Source organism: Lagopus leucura, unplaced genomic scaffold (assembly GCF_019238085.1).
Source record: "Lagopus leucura isolate 7727_CA_CO unplaced genomic scaffold, USGS_WTPT01 Super-Scaffold_100159, whole genome shotgun sequence".
Classification (NCBI taxonomy): Eukaryota; Metazoa; Chordata; class Aves; order Galliformes; family Phasianidae; genus Lagopus; species Lagopus leucura.
The window spans coordinates 12,450,874-12,467,267 of NW_024962335.1; the positions used below are offsets into that span (position 1 = coordinate 12,450,874).

General features: G+C 45.3%; 1 protein-coding gene across 1 annotated transcript in view; it reads right to left on the reverse strand.

The window, feature by feature from the left end:
* The window catches only part of CACNA1I (calcium voltage-gated channel subunit alpha1 I), a 148,725-nt gene that overhangs the window by 44,454 nt on the left and 87,877 nt on the right, over positions 1 to 16,394 (reverse strand). Inside the window, exons 5-7 of the mRNA XM_042889750.1 lie at positions 6,689 to 6,848; positions 4,535 to 4,850; positions 3,782 to 3,874 (exon numbers count right to left, since the gene is read on the reverse strand). Coding sequence (XP_042745684.1) covers positions 3,782 to 3,874; positions 4,535 to 4,850; positions 6,689 to 6,848 — 569 coding nt within the window. The remainder of the gene's footprint in view (positions 1 to 3,781; positions 3,875 to 4,534; positions 4,851 to 6,688; positions 6,849 to 16,394) is intronic.

A 16,394-nucleotide genomic window follows, 5' to 3' on the forward strand; every position in this document is an offset into this window, starting at 1 on the left:
ATGTGAATCCTCCTCCATTGTGCTCTCCTGCCCTCTTCTCCCTCAGCACTACATGACCCTCTCACAGGCTTCTCTCTTCTGTTATCTCCTCGGGCTTACTCTGAGTAAAGCAGAGTTGGTTTGGGAGTTGGATGCTCGCTATGCATTTCTGAAATGCAAATTGTGACACTCCTGGTCACAATTTTGCATCTTCTTTGCATCTTCCAGCACCTCCAGAAAAAGAACAGCCAATTAAAGTTTGCAACACCTTCTCTCTAGGTGACATGCAGAGAAGCCAAGTGCAACAAGATGACCTCAGCAGGATCATGATGTAAGCCTGAGGTTGAATCCTGAGAGGGGTTCAGGTTTATATCGCCAAGCCCTGTCCTCTCAGGAACTGTTTACTGTGATCTCCCACTGATAACAGGAAAGGGGAGGAGTGCGAGGACCGATTATGGCAACGAGCCCCCATTCCTTGAACCTCCTAGCAAGAAACATCAGACACAAAGTAACAGAGATTGCTTGATCCTTAAGATGACAAGCAAGTCTACAAACCCAATGTTCTACTGAGCTTGACTCTGCCTCCAATTTAGCAGAAGGGCAGGAAAGGTCCCAGATGGATTGTAATTGAGTGATCCATCTCAGCTGGCTGAGCAAAGAGATCACTAGTGGCTGACACGGAGTCAGACACAGTGTCTGACAGAACCAGGAGACCATTGATTCAAAGCCCCACACAGTCATCTGGTTCAGCTCTGACACCAAATCATACGTTGATTGAGCTGATCTTGGCTTTGTTCAGTCCGAGGCTTGATCCCTGTCTCTGCAGTATTAAGTAAGAATTGACTGGTGTTAGAGATGCTAACTTACTTGCCCATTATTTTTATTGCTTACTGCTGAATAATCAGGTTGTCTTCTGAAGCCCACACATGTAAGCACTTCAAGGAGGCCAGAGTATCGCTATGTGGATGAGAACCTAAGAAAAGCCTGTAGTTCAGAAGCAATGCTAGTGGGCAAGTAATGAAGCAGTGACACACAGAACACTGGTCTTCAAGGATGAAGACTGAAATGGATAATTGACGCAAGAAAGGAAAGTAAGCCTTCCTTGATGTCAGCTCCCTGGAATCCAGCAAGACCAGGAAGTTATTTCCCAAATACACAAATGTATTTACTAGACTGTTCTGCAAGGCCCTTCTGAGTGCCAGGGTCAGCTGGTGCTCTTGTCTTCAGGGACTACATCAATGCAGGAGTCCTAGAAAATGATGTGAATATACCCAGGTGGTGGAGCTTTCTTTCTGCCTGATGTGCTTAACAGGTAGTGCCCTTATGCAGATGTTAGAAGGTGTATCTGTGAGGAAGGCAGAAGTCACCAATGAAAGCATAGCTCTAAGGAGGAGGCTGAGGAGATCCGGCCCCAGAAGAATGAGTTTGAGCTAAGGCTAAGCCTTATGTGGAAAAGGAAAAAGTCAAGACTTGAACTATGGCTGCCAGAGCAATCCTGTTTAGAGAGCAAGGCCTCTCAACTGTGGAGAAGGAGGGCAGGATGAAGGCTACAAGGACTGTGCTTCAGAAGACTTGAAGAGGGAATGTCATTGCTATAAGACAGCTTGGAGGAGAAATGACACCAGGAGATAGCAAGTTCACATTGTGGTTTTGCTAAGTGCTGTAACAGCATATGGGAAACATGGCATTATATGTGAAATAAAAGTAACAGAAATGCTAAATCTTTTCTTGGTGTAACTCCACCAAAGACGAAGGAAATATCCTACCTAGCATAAAGCTCCTATGTTCTGAGTGTTTGATGGAAATAAACCTACATGGCTTCTGCAAATGAGGAGGGCGTGTCTAGAAATGTCAATGACACTCCACAGTAAAATCTCAGGTGGAGTGTTTAATTGAGGGTTTTCAGCTGCCTGCAAATTCAGAGACAAAGTTTGAGTCACTGGGAATACACATGAGCTGAGCCAACACTAAAGGATGCTCCTGTTTCCAATCCAAAAATATGCCATCAGAATTTATGTACTTTGGAGGTGGGGCCAGAGGGCGCAGTTTTTGAAACTGGCCATCAGGAGACAGACATGCCCATCTCAAAGGTCAAACACTGGCTCTGGGAGAGATGGCATGGGAGGCTGGGAGTGAATTTGGCGCTGAACTACATGTTACAGAAATATAGGTATCCTGGCCATGCTGCTCAAAGCAAAAAAGAAATACAGTAGGTCCTAAATCTTAGTTGTGTAGTTGGAGATCTGAAGAAACTATAAGGGAAATAATTGTTTTCTGGATTCACAAAAAGCAGTGGATGTTTGGTTTGGCTCTGGGAATAGAGCTGGGGAGAGCTCCCCACCCATCCTGCGCAATCATGTTTCTAGATTGTCCTCATTGGGACTCCACAGACTCAAAGTAAAAGCAGCATTCTTCAAGGCACATTTCACCTTTGCTGTCCTGGCTCATGCTTCAACCCAAGGGAACAGGTGACCTTTCTGTTTTTCTCTTTTCTTTTCCTTGTGATAGTAGAAGATCAGGAGGTGGGGAGAAACAGGGGATACCATGAAGATTCAGCTTTTTCGTAAGGCCTTCAGCCTCGGTGGACCAGCAGATTTCTTCTTGTGTCACTCCCCATACATACAGTCTACAGAATTTCTCCCAGAAACTTCTGAAGTTTGTTTGCTCTCAAATAATGACATACCAGTCCAAATTTAAACTAGATCCTATGCCACATAAGTCTGTTAATGTTATTGGCAACTGCTTATAAATATCTGTTTCTAGGAGATCATGACTATGTAGGACAAATAGTAGATGAAGAAAAAATCTGAGCCAGGTCCATTCAACAGTCCGTCCAAGAGCATGTAGGCTTTGGAGATACACACTGAGGTCTTTACTGGTGAAGTGACCTAGAACTGAATTGCATTTACTATGTACATTTTAAACTTCCCACAATACATCCTGAGTTCTTCCTTTCTACTTTTGACTTTGGTCCCCATATAGGAAAATTGAAAGTATCAAGTGCAAGTCTTCATAAATACGGGAAATTCTTCCTTGTTAGAAACATGGCATTCCTCCCAAGGAAATCTATTTGCACATGGGAAGAGGCCTGAGGAAGGGAAAAGGCAATGGTATTTGTCAGCTGTCCTTCCATGCACAAACAACAAATCTCCTTACAATAAAACAGCCACCTTCACCCTTCACATGTATAAATCCACAGTGCTCACAAACTGCTTATGAAGTTCTCATCACTGATACACCGCTCTCCTTCCGTCTCCATCAGCCACAAATGATCTCACACAGCTAGTTTATGTTGGACTGATGTCACTTTGGGAACAGCAGCTCCTTCTTGTTCATAGTGAGGAAGTAATTCAGCATGACAGACCCAAAATCTGACAAAATGTGAATTTGAGACCCTGAATCTGAAGAATCCAGGTGCTGCCAGAAGCCATAATACAGGAATGAGGAATGAGCTCTTGAGGAATGACTCAAGAGCTTCAAATACATAAAAGAAGAAATTGGAATAAAGATGAAGAAATGGTTTTCTCTACTTTTGGGTCTACTGTTTTAAGAGATGTGTTGGATGAGCACATTATCCTACACTGGTGTTGATTTTCAATCCTGAGCATATTTCTTTGAGTGAATAGGAAGAACCTGGGTCACAAGTACGTGATTCTGCCATATAATCTTGGTTAGAAACCTCAAGCTGGATTCCTGAGGTTCCAAGAAGAAATCCAGATAGCCAGTTTCTGTGTTGACCTAATATCTGACTTTTGTAGGCTCTTAGCTTGCAATGCTGAGACACAGCAAGTATTATACTTACAATTATCAGCAAGATAAAGTAGATAAAATTGTAGAATGAATGGGCATCCATCACATAGTACATGATCTCCACCCACCCTTCCAGTGTGATCACCTGCAAAATCAAGAAACAAAAAGAGAATCAGGAGGGAAATGGGCATCCGGAGTTCATTTCTCAGTATACACAGGCAGATACTGGCAAGGCTGTTGTATTCCAAGGAAGGTGAGAAACAAAAAGTCCTTTCAAGGAGGCCAAATTTCCATTCCAGGAAATCAGCATGGTACTGCTTGGTGACACTGGCATACTGTCAAAGCCTGTGAGATCATGCTAGTCCACAGCAGGAATATTTCATTAAAATAGTTCATTTCCCTGGATCACAGCAGGGGAAAACCCACAGCAAGTTTTTGTGTCCCTTGTACTGGACACTGAGTACAGCAGGTGGAAAATAAAAAGGGCAAGGATTTTAGCTCCCATCTGCAATGAGTGCTGGTAATTAAAAAAAAAAAAAAAAAGACTCCTTTGCTATAGTGATCTGTATGAAAACAGGTACACATCAACCTGAAAGGCATAGCCCATTTCAGTGCCTGGAACAACTCTACATCCCTACCTGTCTTCAGGAACACTTTGTGGTGAGCACTTGTTCTCACTTGCCAAAATAGTTGCAATGCCCCTTTCTCTCTGCAGCTGCATCACACCCTGTAGAAACCATCATGGGAACAAAGAAAGACTGGGCTGTAAAAAAAAACAGCTTGAGCTTTGTTAGGAAGATCTTACCTGAAATATCACAATCCAGGCATACCCAATGTTGTCAAAGTTGATGGCACCCTTGTGCGGATTGGCATTGCCTGTACGGCACACGTTATAGTACTGGTTCCAGTTGACACACATGCCACTGACGTTGAACTCTTGCCGGACTGAGTTGTAGTAATAATAATCATCTTTGTCCAAACAACACTCGTGGCCCCGTTCCTTCAGGGGCGGGATCTCATGACAGCCCATGATTCCATTGTCTCCAGACAGTGAGCAGATAAAGGGCATCTCATCATCTTCCTCAGGCTGATAATACGGGGGCAGGACAATGTCACCTTGTCTGTAAGGATTAAAAAAAAGTCTCTAAACTTAATGTAGCAGATATTTTCTCACCAGTGATATTGATAGAGCTGGGAGCTGCCATTCTGACATAGGAACGGTAGCAAGTAAAGGATTTCCAAGTTTATTTTCTCAAGAAAAGAGAAGGACAGAGCTCCTGGAAATCAGTGATTTTCCAGGGGCGAGTCCTCCATTTTCAGAGTTCTGTCCTCCACCAGACCACCCCACCTCAAATTACAAAATCTGCTTGCATGGAGATAAATACAGGTTGAAATGCAGGCATTTGCATTCTGATCACTCTCCCCATTAGCATCAAAGCTAAATCAGATGCAATGATATTAAGGACATTCATCGGGCTTTAACATAGTGTGCTTGTGTGTGTAACCACTGATGGACATGTTTTATAACATTTGGCTCTGAACCTTCTGTATTTCCAGCAAAATTAAATAAAAAATCCAGTTCATGCATAATCAAGATTGCACAGCAACACCTTAAAATCAGGTATTGCAGAGATGAAGTTGACTTAACCTTAACTTTAACTCCTCCTTGACAGTTGGCATTATTGGTATAATGTTTAATGACAAGTTCACGTGTTTTTTTCCAAATAATGCAGGCACCTTCCAAATGCTTGAATAATTAAAATCATCTATGCTTGCCTAGCTGGAGATGAGATAAGATGAGGATATGAAAGATGGAGATTTAAATTTTTCCATTAAACTCTACATGGTGCACTTGCATTCCTTGCAGTGGTACAATATGCAGCCTTCACATTGCATGAATGCAGACTTTTTCACTGCGGGTCATTGGAAGGGGACAGATGTTGATGAAAAAAGAAAAAAGAAAAGAGAAGAGGCCTCCCATTCTGAGCTAACTGGTACTAAACCACAAAGTTCTGTCATTACCCATCCACGTCACTTGTGAACTGGCTGCCTGCAGTCTTTGTTTCTCTAGTAATGGTCAGCCAAAGATTATTCAGTATCTGTCACTTTGCAGCCCATAGCTCCAGTCTACTTCTCAGTTACATCGACTCTGCTTGGATTTAATTACACTCATTAAAGTGGTACCACTCTGATTTACATAAAGGCCAATCATCCTAAACATCCCTTTCTCCCAAAGGAATATATAAACACTGTAAACGCTTGCTTTAAGCAGCTCCTACTCCCCAACCCCATTGCTGTTCTGCAGATCATGTTTTTGCACTGATTTTTTTCCCCCAATTTGAGATGGTCTAAAGCTTCAGAACTATTTAATCAGTTTAAATTGATCTACAGATTTTTTTAAAGCAGTCTAACATGATCAAGAGTCTGGAATTAGTATGTGGTTTTAAGAAAACATTTTAAAGCCTGCAAGTCAACAGGAGGAGCTGTGTTCTGCTGAGGGACACTTCTCCCAGCATCTCCATCCTCTCTCGTGGCTCTTCCCAATGGGAAGTTTGCTGCTTTTTCAGTGATTTTCCCCACCTCCCTCCAGAGCATCTGGAGGTGAAGCACTATGTCCAAACAGTGATCTCAGCTCCAACCCAGAGGTGCCAAAGGTGCCCCTGGAGGCATCAGACAGCAGTACAGCTTTCCGTAAGACTGTTTGTCTTATGAAGAGAAGTGTTCCTGAATATCAGCTATTTCTGGGATAAGGAGCTGCAAGAGGCAATTTTGTTGACTTTTGCCTAGCCGAATCCCATTGTGCCAAGGCATCTATGCACTGTGAAGATAAACTAAAACCAGATGCTTCTGGTTTGGAGCAGTTTGCAGAGAGCCAGACAGCAGAAGCAGAGAATAGGGAAGAAGAAAGAGAAACACCTTTGGGAGAAACAAAAAGGGACATCATCTCTCAGGCACTCACATGGTGAAGTTCTCCTCCATGAAGCAGCGGTTGCGGAGCAGCCCAGCCCACAGCTGCACCCCGATGATGCCGAAGATGAAGAAGACAAAGAAGCAGAGCAGGAGGACGTTCCCCAGCATGGGCAAGGTGTCCAGGAGCAAATTCACAAGGATGCGCATGCCTGCAGGTGGAAGAGAACCAGAAGGAGCAAGTGTAGGACGGAGGGAGAGGGAGAAGAGGAAGGAAAGAGGGAAGCAAGGAAAAAATTAGGAGACAAAAAAAAAAAAAGCTACATAAATACAAAAGCAGAGTGTTGGAAATTAATTACCGCCCAAGTTGGACTAGATTTATGATCATTGCCCTTTCTTGTCGAAACCCCTGCTGACAGGCAGCCAGCAGAGCTGCTGAGATGCCGTGATCTCTTAACCCTAGGCCTCCATCTGCAACACTGAGAAGAAAAGGGAATGAGACATTCAGCACCATCAGCCACATAAATGATATTTCCCCCTCCCCCTTTCTCTGCAGAAAGGCAATGGAGTGAAAACACCATCCCAAATGTGGACAGCAGCTCAGTGACCCCATTCTCAGATGGCTTGGCGTCAGAGCATGATGACTGCATTGTGCAACCTGTGAGAATTTTGCTGGCCCAAGGCCAGCCTGCCCAGTGAGATAGACCTCTATAGCACACACAGATTGGAATAAACTGGTCTTCTCAGTGGCAGTCTCATCAAACGCTTTCCTCTCTTGGCTAACCATCCTTCCCAAGCAGGGTTGATGCATACAGGCAGTAGGCACAGCTCACAGTCTGCCAGCACACCACCTCTGGCCAGTGCAAATGTTTTTAAAATCATCCCCTCTTTTCTTTTGTTAAATCACCTAATGAATTCTTTCTCTGGTTTTACTTCTTCCCCGGCTCTTCAGTTCATACAGCTAGAAGTAGGGATGAGAAAGACTTGTTTCTCCATGGTGCTAATGACTTTTCTGCTGCTCTCCAGGAATGATAAAAGCCTAGAAATCTTTCCAAGCATCACTGTACCACCTTCACCCCTGCAGTTGTCTCTGCTCTCCACCACAGAGGGGTTGCCAGGGAGTTCCTTCACTGAAGATGTTTCATGTAGGCCAGCCAATAATTAGCTAATTAGGTATTTATAACCAGTTCATTACTTCAGATGGCAGCGGAAGGGGAAAGAGGAGGGGAAGATAAGATTAGGCTTCACTGACAGCCCTTTGAGGCACAAGTTAATCCCCTCTGTATGCCCAGCATCAAGTAATTAGCCACATGATGCTGGGCATTCAGAGGGGTCGGGTGGGGAGGGGAGGGGAGGGGAGGGGAAAGAAAAGGTGCTTTGAAAGGGATGTCAGTCTGGTTTAGGTCAGGAGGGAATGTTTGGGGATGGGATAGGCAGGAGTGATATTTGCAAGGACATAATGTGTAGGGAGGAAAAAACGTTTAAGGACGGATTATGAAGGAGAAGAAGTGACGGTATCAGTTCCTCCAGGGGACGGCTAAGGCCAGGCTATGAGGCAGCTGCTAAGTCCTGCTTGCCTGGCTGCCCAACTGTATCACCAGTCACCAGCTATGGCAGTTTCTAGACAGTACATCAGTAACATCACCAGTCCAGCCACTCGCTGGGGATCGCAGACATGTCATGAGTCACTGATGGCTTTCTGATCTGTCACCATACAAAGCCCAACAGCACAGACACGTTGCTCTGCTGCTTGTCTCCATGACCTGCCATGCTCTGCAGCAACATGCTCTGCATCACTTCAGCTCTACAGCCACACACCCTCACTGCAGTGCAGCATGTTACCAGAATTAATGCTGCTTCACAGCACAAGATCACTAGTTCCCATAAACTGCCCTGGTCAGTACATGAGGGAGAGCCAAGTAACACAGGAAGCAGTGCCAGTAACGCTGTAAGAAACAGCAGTGTTTTTCAAAGCAGCTGATGCTAGCTCCATCTCATCTCAAGCAGAGGCAGTGGGAAGAATGAAATTGCCCTTCAGCTGAAATGCAGAGCAGACATCCCTCGGGGATCTTACAGACAAACATGAGTTGTATTAGGATTTGCTGATTTTGCAAAGATTGATTTTGTTTGTCAATGACTTGCAAAACTTGCATGCTTTTTCCTCGAAAGCATCCTGCCTAACCATATATTCTTTCTGACTCTCGTAGATTCTTATGATGATACAGGACTGAGTTATCCACAGCTCCAGAATCACAGCCATTGCCCTCATGCACCCTTTCCTGGGTCTACAACCCAATTACCAGGCAGGTGACCCCAGCATTTGGCATCTTTTCCACATCACAAAGAATTTCAGCACTAGTAGGTTTCATTTCTAAATCTAAACAAAACCCAGTTTTCGTTTGCCCATCCTTCCTTGCCCATGGACAGTGACCGTGGATAGAAGAAAGAACGCTGAAGCTACACCCATCCAAGCAGAAATTGTAACTCTCCTGTGGACCACCAGCCTCTTGACAACTTACATTGCTTCACTTTGGGCAAAACGTTTTTTCCCTTCCTGGTCTAAACTGCAAAACAATTGCTCTGGGAACCCATTTTGAGTCCCTTAGCCCTGCACAGGAGTAGACCGGTCTGGCAGCCGTACAGGGCCATCTGCTGTGGGTCTCCAAAGTGAGAGGCCCATTGCCAGGTGTCTCAGTGCTTCCACAGGCAGGAAGGGTCTGTACAACCTGACCTGGGTCCCTGCAAATGGTTTCTGGTCCTTCAAGCACTCACAATGTGTGGGGAAAAGAGAGATAAAGGTTGAGGAGCCTAAGAATGGAACATGGTGATTTATTGGAGAACCTGCCTGAGACGACACTGTCTCCAAAGCAACCACAGAGCCATGGAAATTGACAGAAGGCAAGGCAGGGACGGCAGCATGTTTGTCAGCACAGCTTTGGGAGCATCCTGCCCTGGAGAACCACAGTGGGCTTGTTCTGGACAGCCCCCATCTATGGTGACATCAGTGTTTTCTGTGCAACAGCTTCTAGAAGGCACTGGAAAGCCAGTTCTTCACAATTTTTCAGCCAAGTCCTGCTGCTGCCTCTCCCCCTTTATCTTTCTGTGCTGTGAATACATCCCATCTCTGCCTCTCTACCGCTCCACAGCACCCATGCACAGCAATCCCCGCCTGCCTTCCCCTCTCCCACTGCTGCCCTTCCCCACATTGCCATTTTTCCTTTACCATTGGCAGAGCAGAATACACGCTGGCTCACAGCAAGGAGGGAATATGAAAAGGACAGTGACCTTTTCTGAAACAACCTTTACAAAAAAAAAAAAAAAAAAAAAGAAAGAAAGAAAGAAAGAAAAGAAACATTCCTTGAGAAGAGAAAGGAATAGGGGGCCAGGCAGTCCAATAGAAAAGCAGGGAGGTTTCCATTGACCAAGTAACATTCAGCAACCAAGAGGGCTCCCAGGGCATCAAATATGAAAAGATTTTGCTCTTCGTGGAGAAGAAAAGCTAGAAACATGAAATATTCATGAGTACCAGGTGTGGGCTCTGAAAGACCTTTTCTCCTCCATGCTCACCCTCACAAGGAGGCCAGTCGAAAGTAGGAAACAACACTGACATCAGCTGTAGGCATCTGAGGAAGGATCCTCACAGCCAGGTGTACATAAATGGGCCTCAGAAAAACCCATCCCTGATGTCCCGTGCCCACAAACAAGTATGAGGGGTGGGGAAAGGAGCGTGATGTGACCCCACCCTTTGCAGCAAGGCTACAAGCACAGCAGAGATGGTCTCAGGGGTGACAAAAGATAGGAAGGGAGAGGAGTGCCGGCATCCAGAGGCCCTTCCTACCAAATTCTGCAGATGCTACAGCAACTCTCACTCCCTCCAGACACTCACTGTCAGCTCTGATTAGCTCTGCTGCCACAGCTGAAGCTTCCCTAGGCAGACTCACCCAGCATATGGCAGGGCAGGGCTGGGGAGGAGGCAAGATCCCAGCAGGGCCACCAGCCCTGCACGTGCAGGTGTGCCCAATTGCCCTCTGCCCCTGTCCCAGCTCACTGTACTTTGCCTTCTCTCCACTGGCCTCTTTGCTGGACTGAGGACCTGCAGTTTTCTTTCCATAGCACTAACTGAAGGTGCTCTGAATGATGCCAGATCAGGATAGGGTGAGAAACCCAATTCTTTCAGAATTCTTTTACTCCACCCATCTCTGAGGATTTTGATCCCTCCCTAGACAGTTTGATACAATCCTTCCTTGGATGAAACCAGATAGAAAAGAACACAATGCTCAGCACTGATATCATTTTGACAGGACAAGGAGAAATGGCCTCAAGTTGTGCCAGGGGAGGTTCAGGTTGGATATGAGGAAAGACTCGTTCTCTGAAAGAGCGGTGCTGCAATGGCACAAGCTGCACAGGAAGGTGGTGCAGTCACCATCCCTGGAGGCGTTCCAGAATCGTGTGGATGTGGCATTGAGGGACGTGGTCAGTAGCCATGGTGGGGGTGGGCTGGCGGTTGGACCAGGTGATCTTAGAGGTCTTTTCCAACCTTAATGGTTCTGTGATTCTATGATCATTTGCATCATGGGCCAAGCCACCGATTGTCATTTTATCTGGAGCAAAAGCAAATCTGTTTCCATCAGTACTTATGACCATAACTGGCAGGACATTCTGCAGAGTGCCTGAAGCATTGCTCTGTCCCTCAGCCAGGCAGCTTGCCCAGGCATGCCTCCTTTCCTTCCTCCCCACCCCAGGATGCATGGCAGTCCACCCAGATAGCATGAGGCTGGCAAGATTTCCCCGTGCATAATCTCTGTGCACACAGTGCAAGCTGGCGCTCCAGCTTGTGGCCCTCCTCACTGACTTCTTGCTGATCCTGCACTCAACTGCTGTTTAACACATTGCTTTCATTTACATCAGTGAAAACATGGGTCTGAATCACTGCGAAGAGAAAGTCATCAGCTATAGGCGCACTGCCAATTCCACCATCATCATAACTCATAGCTTCCCTTGCCAGCCAGGACAATGCTCCCTTTGCTGCATTGCTCCTAATCGATGCTTCTCATGCAAAGACATGTGTGAGTGAGAGGAGCTCAGCCACAATGGTCAATGGGCAGCCCCACCAGATTTCTCACAGAACTACAGAATGGCTGAGGTTAGTAGAGACGTCTTATCCATCTGGTCCAAACTCTGTTTCAGCAGGGACACCCACAGTAGGGTGCCCAGTGCCATGCCCACGTGGGTTTTGGAGATCTCCAAGGAGGACATCCCTCAGTCTGTGCTCTATCACCTGCACAGACACCATGTGCTGCCTGATATTTTCTTCTCAAGTGGTAAAAGCTACACAAACACTGCAGACCATCACCCTCTGCTTTGTACCAGTGCTGTAGAAGACATGCCCAGATATCTGCCCTGACCCAGATAAAACAAACCCTAGATAATGCACAGTGTATTGGCATATGATGCACAATGTATTGTGTGGCTTTTTTTTAGCCAGCTTTGCTGCTAAGAAAAAGACAGCTGCCCCAGGCACAAATGTAAAGCATTATCTGCATTTAGAGGTGTCCAACCATCAACCCATCCCCATCATGCCCACTAACCATGTCCCTCAGTGCCACATCTTCACAGTTCTGGAACACCTCCATGGACAGTGACTCCACCACCTCAGTGGGAAGCCTGTTCCAATGCCTCACCACTCATTCTGAGAAGAAATCATTACTAATATCCAGACAGAACCTCCCGTAACACTTGCCAGCATGACCTGTGCTTTAGGAGTAGCACTAGGTCCCTCACCAATGCCCCGTTCAACAAGCAAAGCTTTCTTGCACCTCTGTCTGGCTTACAGCCCTCATCCCATTCAGCCTGCTGATGGCCTAAGCTCCAGTTATCCAAATCTTTGTACCTCCTCAGCTTGACCACAGACACAGAAAATATCAAAGCATGACATTTCCAGAACTTATAAAGCTTCAGCTGATATAAAAAGCTGCTGTTCATTTTCTCAGCAGCATGGGCACATCAAGCCCTGTCTCCCCTAAGGATATTGCATCAAGTTCAAGCATTAAGTATCATTACTCCTTACCTTTAAAGTACTTCTCAGCTTAAGCCTGAAGTAGCCAAAACAGAGAGTAAAGCTGCCTAGCTACAATGCTCAGCACACTGAGGGCGCATAGGTGCCAGGGCCAGGGCTGAATCTTGATATTCCGGAACCCTTCCTACCTACCCATCAAATGACAGAGGCACATCTGGGAAATAGGTTCCTCCTAGTGAGACTGAGTGTGCAGAAGTGTCAACAACCTTGAAAAAGCTAATTTGCTTTAGCGTGGTTATTAACATGACCCTACTGCACCTTCACACCATGATGGATGCCCTGAGCCCAGCTAAGGTTAGCAGATAGCAGTGAGCTCAGCTCAAAGCCCTTCCACCACTGATACTCACATGCAGTAAGTGCCACCATAACATTGCTGGTAGCCACACAACCAGTGACATAAGACATTCCAGTACTTGAAGGGAGCTTATAAGCAGGAGGGGGACCAACTTTTTACCATCTAATAGTGATAGGACAAGGGGGAATGGCTTTAAACTAAAAGAGAGAGAGATTTAGGTTAGATGTTAGAGAGAAACTCTTTACACAGACTCTGGTTAGGCACAGGCTGACCAGAGAGCTGTGGTGTCCCATCCTTGGAGGCTCAAGTCCAGGTTGGATGGGGCCCTGGGCAACCTAAGCTGCTGGGTGGCAGCCCTGCCCATGGCACAAGGTCTCCTTCAACCTAAGCCATGAGACCATTGCATTCAGGAGACCATTTTTTGCCCCCCCCCCTATCTCATTAACCTGTACAAGGTTTGGTCTCCTTATTTTGGAGAGCGATGCCAGCTGTGGGATTATTTCTTAGAGAGGTGGCTCTGGGGGTTTGCTGCCATTCTGTTTCTTTTTCTGTTTCTTTTTCTGCACTGCACATCTAATAATCAACACCTACTACCACCTGCCACTGCTGATCACTCACCGATCAACTCTTTTTTTGCAGTTATAAATGCAATGATGATTACATTCATTGTCAGCAAAAATTCCATTAGAAACATACAGCTCCACCTTCTCTTTCAGAATTGCAGGGGTCACACAACACTGGGGACAAAAATGAACTCTAGTGCTGTGGCTGCGAGCCTCTTTATCATTCCTATAAATACCCTTAAGTTCTTACACGTATCCAGCTTTGTATAAGTAGGACAGAATAATGCAAAAATATTATGTAAAGCAGTGGTAATGCAACTCCTGGTTAAGATTTAACGGCACTAATTTCCTCTTGCTGTCACTAAAGTGAATCATGTTCCTTTCTACTGCAGGCAGCGATGTGACATTAGGCCAAACGTGTACGAAGGGGAGAATCAGGCCCTAAGTACACAAAGATCAAGGAACTTCGGGCTGTGGTTGTAAATTGCCCTGCCCACACACGCAGAGCGCAGTCTGCATTAGTGCATGCGACATTATCTTTTACCTGATAATACACTGTCATTACTGCTCACATTTCCATGGTATCCATCGCTTGATAGGTCCCATGGGACAGATTTTGCAAAACAGCTCAGCTCCCATTTAGGCAGCAAAATACGTGGCTGGGCTTTGGAGAGCACCGTGTCTACTGAAGGCTGAGCTTGTTTGGAAAGGCAACACAATTGGCACAAAGGGAGTTGTGCATTTTTTAAATTCTGTCTGTGCCAATTCCCTTGGAGGAGAAGGGAGAAACAAAGATTCCAGTGAAGCTCTCTTTAAGACTGGTTGTTTGGTTTTTTTTTGGTTGTTGTTATTGTTGTTTTGGAGTGTGTGTGGTTTTGTTTCTTTTTCTCCAAGCTTGCTTTACTTCCAGTAGACCCCAAAGTGCTGTTGCTAACTCTTGAGTTTTTTATCAAGAGCCTTGAGATGTGTGGCATTAACCTTCGGGTGTGAGATCTTGCTACGACTTGATAATCTCAGATCACATTAAAAAAGAGATTTCTATTCCTCACTTCTGTGGGGAGAAAGAGGAATGCAGGATCTGAGTCATGGGGGTCTAAAGGTCTACAAACCACAGGAAAAATAAAAATAATCTGTGATTTTCTTATTCCTTTTATTCAGATCTCTTGATTCTAAACCCAGATGATGACTTAAAAAGGGTACAATTTGTGTCTTTTGAATACTTGTTTATAATAACAGTGAAATTGAGCAGACTGGTTCAGAGAAGGAAAATTTACTTTCTCCCATGAACTGTGACCACAAAAAACAAACAAACAAGAGAGGCAGAACATGTGGCACAGAACAAGACATTACCAGTTGTACATTCTGTGCACTTCAGTGTTCCCCAGGTCTCTGCCATGATGCTAAATTAACACAGGTGTAATTTTCTTTTTGCTTTTACCCAAATTTACCATGATTGTCCATTTAAAAACATGGCAATATTCTGAACACTGTGAAAGACACACGAAAAATGATGTTGACATCAGACCAAAAATAGATAAAATTGGAACCTGTTCTCAGGGCTAGAAGACTTCCTCCAGCAATACTACTAACCTGGTCAGTTGGTTAAGAAAGCCCCAGGCAAGCACTGATTTACCCATTTATCAGGTGTATTCATCAATAGACTTCATAATAGTGCTTGCCCTTGTTTCACTTTTGATTGACTGTCTTCTCCCTGTGCTTAAGTTCTCCACATTGCCCTACACACAGAGGTGCACCACACCACACTGGGGTGAGAAAGCCTTCATGCCATGCCCCCAAAACCCTGCTGCTTGCATCCCATGCATCTCTCCTATACCCCCAGCTCCTTTTCTGTCCTCACTCTGCTCTGCTCCCTCCCATGCTATTTTCCCTATCCTAAAAGTTTCTGTCGGATTTAGGTCTTGATTGACTTGATAAAGAGCTGTGCTGCTCAAGGAACAGCGCACATGGGGGAAGTGTGGTTCTGAGTTCTTTTCCATCACCAATCTGCCCCTTCTCTGAGGAAAGGCATTCTCTAATGGCCTTCTCCAGGCATAAATTGCATAGCGCTTTTCAGTGCTTCGCTCCACTTGGCTGTGAGATTGGGTTGGGAAGGGAAGAGATAGGCTGAGCTTGACCCGATCAGCACACCTCACACTGAGTGGCAGCTTCATCTCTGGCTGCATTTGAGTCACACACGTCCAACTAGGGCATGAAGAGGGCTTTGTGGCCTCTTAACTTCTGTGTAGGCATTGTCTGAGAGAAGCATAGAATAATTTAGGTTGGAAAAGACTACTAAGTTCATCTAGTCCAACTTCCAGCCCATCACCACTGTGCCCACTAATCATGTCCTCAGTGCCACATCCACATGTCTCTTGAATACCTCCAGGGATGGTAACTCCACCACCTCCGACATCACTCCTGTCCCAGGGCTGATCCTAATCAGGATGATGCTTGTGTGTGGATAAACTTGCATGTGCACATTTGCACACCGTTGTAATTATGGTTTCTATGTCACTGGGATGTGATTATAAACAGAATGTTTTATATGAATTGAGGATAGGTTAGGTTTAAATATTTGCGAAATATAGTAACATCTGAGTTTCATTTACCTCTTCACAAAGGAAGTTATGAGAGGGAAAAAAAGCCTCAAAAATAGTTAAATGAAACAATACAAGGTAATCAGTGTTGGAGGAGAACAGGCGACAGTCGTCTTTCAGAAAGACTGAGACATCTGAAGTAAAGAACTGGGTCTCAGAAGGGGATTCTCATAATCCCTTTGCATTTCCAACTTCTAGGGCAGGACTGTGCCCATCAAATACTCTTG